Here is an 8,637-nt window from a genome sequence, read left to right as displayed (position 1 = left end):
GAGGGTGCACCCTGACCTGCGCGGTAGTGACCATTTTCCCATCTATTTGTCACTATCCCAGTGTCGTTCTTCTGGGCGCCTGCCCCGCTGGGCTCTCCACAGGGCGGACTGGCCGGCTTTTACTTCTGCTGCAGCCATTGAGTCTCCCCCACAGGGTGACATTGACGAGGTGGTCCGTGTTTTAACCACGTCCATCATTTCAGTGGCCAAGGCTGCCATTCCCCGATCTTCTGGCCTCCCTCGGAGGAAGGCTGTACCCTGGTGGTCGCCGAAGATTGCTGAGGCTATTCGCGACCGTCGGCGGGCTCTCCAGCGTCATAGGCGGCACCCGTCTCTCGAGACCCTCATCGCCTTTAAGAGGCTCCGTGCCTTGGCCCGTCGTCTTATTGCACGGCGTAAGCAGGAGTGCTGGGAGAGGTATGTCTAATCCTTGGGCTCCCATGTCTCCCCCTCAATCGTGTGGTCCCAGATCCGGCGGATTTATGGACACCAGACCCCCATGGGTGTCCCTGGGATCTCCTTGGACGGCGATGTCTGCACGGACGCTGCCGCCATTGCTGAACACCTTGCTGCGCACTTTGCTAAGAGCTCTGCGACTGCAACTTATCCCCTCGCCTTTCGCTCTCTCAAGGACCGAGCTGAGCTGACGCCGTTATCGTTCCATACGCATCGTTCTGAAACATACAATGCTCCTTTCAGCGAGAGGGAAATCCTCGCTGCCCTCGCCGATTGCCCTGATACAGCACCAGGACCAGACTACATCCACGTACAGATGCTGAAGTATCTCTCCAGGAACTGCCAGAGACACATCCTCACCATCTTTAACCGCATTTGGAGCGAGGGCATGTTCCCATCGCAATGGCGAGAGGGTCTTATTGTCCCCATCTTGAAGCCCGGTGCGGACCCACTGGCGGTGGACAGCTATCGTCCCATTACCCTCACCAACGTTTTGTGCAAATTGCTCGAACGTATGGTGGGGCGGCGTTTGTGTTGGGTCCTTGAGTCGCGCGGTCTCCTCGCTCCATCTCAGGGTGGCTTCCGTCGGGGCCGGTCTGCAGTGGACAATTTGGTGCAGCTGGAATCTGCTGTCCGTACGGCCTTTGCCCGACGTCAGCATCTCGTTGCTGTATTTTTCGATCTGCGGAAGGCGTATGACACAACATGGAGGCATCACATCCTCGCCACGTTGCATGAGTGGGGTCTTCATGGTCGGCTCCCAGCTTTTCTTCAAAGCTTTTTATTGCGCCGCTCTTTCCGGGTGCAAGTCGGTGCCACCTCTAGTTGATCTTATATACAGGAAAATGGGGTCCCGCAGGGCTCAGTGTTGAGTGTCTCCTTATTTCTAGTGGTCGTTAATGGTCTGGCTGCAGCAGTGGGGTCGTCGGTGTCTCCTTCTTTGTATGCCGACGACTTCTGCATCTCATTTAGCTCCACGACTACGGGAGTCGCCGACTGCAGGCTGCAAGTCGCCGTTCGCAAGGCAGCATCATGGGCTCTGACTCATGGTTTTCAGTTCTCTGCACCCAAGACTCGAGTTATGCGCTTCTGCAGGCGTCGGAAGGTCCACCCTCATAATGAACTTTACCTCGACGGCCACCTGCTTGAAGTGGTGGACACTTGCCGCTTCTTGGGACTCGTGTTTGATGCCCGGCTCACATGGGTTCCTCATGTTACTCAGCTAAAGCAAAAACGCTGGCGGCACCTCAACGCCCTCCGCTGCCTTAGCCACACGTCTTGGGGTGCAGATCGCTGCACGCTGCTGCGATTGTACAGAGCCCTTGTGCAGTACCGGCTTGATTATGGGAGCCTGGCCTATGGGTCTGCATCACCCTCAGTGTTGAAGTTGTTAGACCCCATACACCACTGTGGGGTTCGGCTTGCAACTGGCGCTTTTCGTATGAGCCCCGTGGATAGTCTACTGGTGGAGGCCGGGGTTCCCCCGCTGCGGATTCGCCGCCATCGTCTGCTCGCCGACTATGCTGTCCACGTGCAATGCTCGCCAGGCCATCCCAATCGACGCCTGCTTTTCCCTGCCATGGTCCTCCATCTTCCCGAACGGCGACCTAGGTTTGGGCTTTCCGTAGCTGTCCGTGTCCAGTCCCTGCTGTCAGAACTGGGGTCATTCCCTCTTCTGCCTCCCTTCCAGGTTAGCACACCTACGCCTCCCTGGTGTTTGTCCCTCCCGTCCGTCCGTCTGGATTTGGCACAGGGACCTAAGGACTCGGTTCCGCCTGTGGCCCTCCGTCGCCGTTTTCTTGCGCTCCTCGAATCATTTCCGGGCTGTGAGCCTGTCTACACTGATGGTTCCCTGGTTGATGGTCGCACTGCCTACGCTTTTGCTCACGCTGCCCATGTTGAGCAACGCTCCTTGCCGGCTGGCTGCAGTATTTTTACTGCAGAGCTGGTGGCCATCTCGCGCGCTCTTGAGCATATGCGTTTCTGCTCAGGTAGGTCCGTCGTCATCTGCAGTGACTCCCTGAGCAGCCTTCAGGCCATGGACCGCTGCTATCCCTCTTCTCCTCTGGTGTCCTCTATTCAGGAGTCTGTTTCCGCCATTGCCCGCTCTGGTCGTTAAGTGGTCTTGGTTTGGACGCCAGGTCACGTTGGCATCCCGGGGAACGAACGTGTTGACGGGCTGGCCAAAGGGGCGATCGACGCCCCAGCTTTGGAGGTCGGCCTCACAGCTCGCGACCTGCAGCTGGTGTTGCGCCGTAAGATGCTTGGGGTGTGGTCTGTTGAATGGCGTGGCATGACAGCCTTGAATAAACTGCGGGCTGTCAAGGAGACGACCGATGTGTGGCACTCCTCCCTGCGGTCTTCTCGCAGGCAGTCTGTTATCTTGTGTCGGCTCCGCATCGCCCATACATACCTGACGCACGGCCATCTTCTTTTGCGTCAGGAGGATCCCCCCCCCCCCCCCCCCCCGTGTTGGTGTGGGTCCCGGCTGACGGTCGCCCACGTTTTATTGGAGTGTCCCCGACTACGCACCCTTCGGCAGTCTTTTAATCTCCCGGGCACCTTGCCTTTGATTTTATGCGACGATGCCTCCATGGCTGACAGTGTTTTACATTTTATCCTTGCTAGTCCTTTTTATAGTTCCATTTAGAGTGGTTCTGCACCTTTCTCTTTGCGTGTGTCTTGTCCTCGAGTCTCTCATATTTGGTTGCAGATTTTAGTGTGTAGTCGGTTGGTTGACTCTTTCCCTTTTTTGTTGTCGTGGTCAGTCAACCAGTCTCTGGTCAACTTCTTTTGTTCTGTTTCCTTTTGTCTGGTGTCTTCGTGTCTGTAGTGTTCCTTACCGCATTTGTGTTCTTTTAGGGCCTGGGGGGGGGGGGGAGTCTCCTTCCCCTTGGGGTTTTACCTGCGTCGTGCATTTCTGTCTCGCCTGTTTTTGGAATGGGGGACTGATGACCTTAGCTGTTTAGTCCACCACCACCACCGCTGCTGCCCGCCTGCCAACACGTGTGCCGCTCGCTATTGTGCGTCCCAGGTAGTCGAGGATTACCGGCCGCCGAGCCGTCGCCGCCCGACATCCTACCGCGCCGCTTTCGCGCCCGCCGCCTGCCGCCTGCCGGCTCCCGCGCCGCGCCAGCCGCAGCCGTTTCGTCGCCTTAACGTGAGCTTTAACGATTTGGTGAGTGAAAATGACTGCTTACAACCGATCTAATACGACGCTGCAGTTGCAATTTGACCGGGAATTCGTTAGGCCAACGTCCATTGAAATTGAGGATTGGATGTTTAGTGAACTGAGGATAGAGGAGGATGAACTTGCTGGACTTCACAGTATACAGTCTTTTCATTAAAATAAAAACGCTCGTACGATGTGAAACCTTGGTGACCACCCACGGTGGTATACGGAAATTCACGCACAGGGACGGTGCCGTGAGTGACGTTAAGTTCTCGTACACTGGCTACGGTGTGAGGCACTTGAAAGTCTACAATCTGCCTTTCGAAGTGCCGGACGAGGAAGTTGCACGATGTATCAGACTGTAGGGAGAAGTTCTGTCGGTGAACCGCGAGTTCTGGGGAACGGGACACAGGTACAAGGTCGACTCGGGCGTCAGGGCGGTGACGATGGTATTAAAGAAACACGTGCCATCTTTCGTGATGATTGGAGGGCACAGGGGAGTGGTGCAGTACAACGGCCAGCCCCAGACGTGCTCCATATGCAACTCCACAGATCATATGCGCGCAAACTATCCAACAAAAAAACGACCGGCGCAACTGCCACGGCAACCGAATACGAATGCCGAGCAACAGAACATTACCGGCAGCTACGCCGGAGCTGTAGCTGGAGAAGCGCCACGTTTAAACGAAGAGCCGTTCGTAGCCGTAGCAGCCACAGAAGCGACAGCGGAAGCGGCAGCCCCGTTAGCCGCCGCCACGGAGAGCCCAGCGGCTCCCCCACCCCCTGCCGCCGTCCAGGCCCCGGCCGCGGCCGCGGCCAGCGCAGGTAGCGCGGGAGAGAATCGCCAGCTGAGCTCCGACTCAGAGGGCGAAGGCACAATGGAGTCCGAGGTGGCCGCAGCCCCCGCCCCCTCCCCTGCCATCCGACGACAGAAGGTAGCGGAGGTGGACGCCCCCGTCCAGGAAGCAGCTGTGGCCAGCCAGACGGCCGGACCCAGCAGCAACACGCCACAAACGTTTAGGGAGAAACGCGAGGCCAACATCAAGAAATCTGTTAACAAAATTGCGCGCATACTCAAAGAGTCGGACGACGAGAGGAAGGACACTAACACAGAGCGGCAAAGCCGACAAAACCGAAAAGGAAAGGCGCCAGGAGGAGCCACGATAACGCAGAACGGATGGAGACATCTGATGCAGAATCATCAGACGCACCACCCGCAAAAACCGTAACGCACACCAGCAAACCCGAGGACGTCGTCCTACGGCCTGACCGGCCACAGCACACACCCGACCCGCCCCAGCAAAGCGCCCGACGACCCTCGTTCTAAATGCACAGTAAAACAATGCCGCGCGCCGCCGCGCCCGCCCAGCCGTCAGCTGAGGCTGTCAGTCACGGCAGCCAGCTGGCCGGGCCCAGCGCAGAGTCCACGCCCACCTCGTACACCGAGGCGCGCGAGATCGCCATCGAGAAGCAGGTGACCAAACTCGCCCGCATCTTGAAGGAGTCCGGCGACGAACCGAAGGAGTCTAACGAGCAGCCGCAACCGGCGTCCAAAGCCAAAAGGCGGCGTAACAGGAGGCGAAGCCGCAGCAGCAGCTCAAACGACGAGAGGATGGAGACCTCCGACGGGGAAGCGTCGGACATACCGGCCGAAAACGCGCGAAAACAAACCACCGAACCGGAGGACCTAGTCCTACGGCCGGACCGCCCACAGCAAGTTCAACCCCCGCCTCCACATAGCGCTTAAATGCAGGAACGCTCTGGCTATAACGTCATCACGTGCAATGTCAATAAAATGAATTCGGTTGTGAAGATAGACGCCCTCACGGAGTTCCTGCAGCACCGAGCTGCCGATGTAGCGATATTACAAGAAGTCGTCACCACGGACTTGGAACAAGTACCGGGATTCGACGTCTTCACGAACATTGACGCAGAAACGAGAACTGGCACTGCTGTAATGGTGACGAATGGAATCGACACAGACGACATCAAGACCCTGACTGACGGCCGTGGAATAGCAATCAAAATAGCTGGGACGTACTTTGTCAGCATCTATGCGCCGTCAGGCACAGAAAAGAAGAGGGCCAGAAGCCAGTTCTTCAATGAAGATATTTGTGCACTCCTTCCACGCAACAACAGCAATGTTGTGCTGGGAGGCGATTTCAACTGCGTGTCTGCTCCGGAAGATCAAGTCCCGGCACCTAATCTGTGCATGGAGCTGCAGGAACTCCTAAGGAAACTGAATCTACGTGACTCTTGGCGTCTATTATACCCCAACACAACGGAATTCACGTACTTCCACAACCGCGGAAGAAGCAGGCTTGACAGGATTTGTGAGACCAGAGAGTTGGCCACCTCTGTGTCACGTGTGGAAGGCTGCCCTGTGATCTTCTCCGACCACTGTGCCTACATTTGCAAGCTCCAGCTGCCAACGAATAAATTATCAGGAGGAAGATCAGCGTGGAAACTTAACACGGAACATCCAAGTGACGCCAAACTACAGCAGGAGATAGCGCTCACCCTAGAAGAAAGTTTACAGACGCGACAACAATATCCGACCACCACTCAATGGTGGGTCGCATGTGGGAAACCACAAATCAGGAAGACGCTGATAAGGCACAGTGCGGAGAAGGCCTTCTGCAGGAACAGCACGGCAGACTTTCACACGCAGTGTCTGAAGGACGCGCTCAACTGTCCTCCAGACGACGACCTGCTTCTCACGCGAGTCAGAGGAATAAAGGCGCGACTACTGAATATCAGGCGTCAACAGATGAAAGGCGTCGTCGTCCGCAGCCAGACACACGGCGCCACTGAAGACGAACCTGCCACACTGCACCACCTGCATACAGAGAGGGAGAGGGCACAAAACAGAACTGTAAGAGAGCTTAGCGACGCAGCTGGCCGCAAAATAACAACTAGGAGGGACATGATGCATCACGTAGAAGAACACTTCTCTGAACTCTTCAAGGGAGAGGAACCAGATGACGCAGAAACAGCAAAAATACTACAAGGAATGCGCAGACGGCTGAACGACACCGATCGCGCTTTGCTGACAGAGGCAGTGTCAGAGGAAGAAGTCAAAGCCGTCCTCAAAACCTGCGCCAATGGCAAAGCTCCAGGAGCGACGGATTACCGTCAGAATTCTACGCCACAAAGTAGATGTAATAATAACTGAAATTGTCAACGAAATTCTGGACTGGAAGGAGATACCACCTCCGTTCCTGCAAGGGACCATCACTCTGATACCGAAAACTAAGGCGCCAAAAACGTTAACAGACTTCCGCCCAATTACCCTCCTAAATGCGGACTACAAGCTCGTAGCGAAATGCGTCGCGGAAAATATGAAGCTCGCCCTCAAGAAAGCCATCAGCCCGTGGCCGACATGTGCAGTGTTAGGCAGAAACATCTTCGACGCCGTCTGCACGTACAGAGACGTTATAGCACACGCCGCATCCAACAGAGCGACTGCAGCGATCATCTCTGTAGACTTCCAAAAGGCCTTCGACAGGATCGGTCACCGGTACCTGCTGAAGACCTTGGCAAGACTAGGTTTTGGCTCCGAATTCGCTCAAGTCATCGAAAACATGTTGACAAATGCCACGTCACGAGTAACTGTAAATGGCTGGACATCTACGCCGATAAAACTGGGGAAATCTGTGAGGCAAGGGTGCCCACTGTCAATGGCACTCTTCACATTAGCCCTCGACCCAGTCCTCAGGAAACTCGCCGCCACCATCAACGGCTACAAGTTACAGGACGTTAAAGTAACGTGTATGGCATATGCCTATGACTTGAGCATTTTTGTGGACGGAAAGGAGGACATTGTCAGTGTCCTCCCAATAACTGAATCCTTTGGAAAGGCATCTGGGGCGAAAACCAACCCTAACAAAACAGTGCTGCTCCCGATAGGGAACGGGAAACAGAGGCCAGACCATGGTACCAGGTGACCGACAAATATAAAGTCCTAGGTGTTCAGCTGCAGGCCTGCCCACTCAAAATGGCCGCAGAGAACTGGCGGAACATCCTGAACACCACGAGAGGACTCGTCAGGACACACGCCAACAGAAACCTGACGTTGGATCAGAAAACGCAGCTGATCAACGCAACGATCCTGGCGAAGGCTTGGTACATGGCGCAAGTCATAAACGTACCAATAGAAATAGGGAAGTCTATAACAAGCGCTGTGTACTACCTGCTGTGGAGGCGGGAAACATTCAAAGTGTCGCAAGCCACCAGCACTCTCCCTAGAGAAGAAGGGGGGCTGGGCCTGGTAGATGTCACGACAATATGCGCGGCACTGTTGCTCCATCGAGCTCTACAAATGGAGGACGGAAGTGTAGACTGTACTACGTCGTCTCTACTGAAGGAACACAGGCCCGATTCCGAGGAAGCGCCGGTAGACGTCAGCAGAATACTCTACAAGATGCGCTACTTGAAGCAGATAATAATGGACAGTAGTTACATCACATACACCCTAGCAGTGAAGGAGGTGAGAACAGCAGCGAAAATCTATTGCGCACTGAGAGACAAGCAAGGCAGAAGCAGAACAGAGACGAATCTTCCAGGCCACGACTGGCCACAAGTCTGGAAGAATCTCTCCGAGAAAGCCATACCTCCAGAAGATAGAGACACGTGGTACAAAGTCGTACACAACAAGATACCGACGAACGAGCGGCTAGCGCGCATCGGCATTCGCGAGTCGCCGCACTGCGAAGCGTGCAACGAGATCGACACCGTGGAACACCGCTTCACATGTCCGACAAGTCAGGCGATATGGGAGACGTGCAGGAAAATGGCGGCACTCATGAACAGGGCGAACCACCGAACTATAGAAGCCACAGCCATCACGATCCCGGCTGCAAAATGTTTCCCAAGACCCAAACGCGTCGCGACCATGTGGACGTTCGCGATGACAGCGCACGCCATAATCGCGAAAAAACAAACGGACGGAGTGCAGTTCCTCACCGATCTCTGGGAGGAACACAAGCGAGCCAAGCGGAAAAACAACT

At 55.5% G+C, this 8,637-nt stretch overlaps 1 protein-coding gene across 1 annotated transcript; it reads left to right on the top strand.

Moving 5' to 3' along the window:
- The first annotated feature begins 5,375 nt into the window (after positions 1 to 5,375).
- Positions 5,376 to 6,803, top strand: LOC126456905 (uncharacterized). The gene has a single exon (XM_050092822.1). It carries the CDS (start codon positions 5,376 to 5,378, stop codon positions 6,801 to 6,803), a length of 1,428 nt encoding a protein of 475 aa, XP_049948779.1.
- The last annotated feature ends 1,834 nt before the right edge of the window (positions 6,804 to 8,637 follow it).

Source organism: Schistocerca serialis, chromosome 1 (assembly GCF_023864345.2).
Source record: "Schistocerca serialis cubense isolate TAMUIC-IGC-003099 chromosome 1, iqSchSeri2.2, whole genome shotgun sequence".
Taxonomy (NCBI): domain Eukaryota; kingdom Metazoa; phylum Arthropoda; class Insecta; order Orthoptera; family Acrididae; genus Schistocerca; species Schistocerca serialis.
The sequence above is the reverse complement of the archived record's forward strand: the minus strand, read 5'-3'. Positions and strand labels throughout refer to the sequence as shown.

Excerpts from the sequence above, each read along its gene's own strand:
- LOC126456905 (XM_050092822.1), top strand. The coding sequence starts at position 5,376 with ATGCAGGAACGCTCTGGCTATAACGTCATCACGTGCAATGTCAATAAA.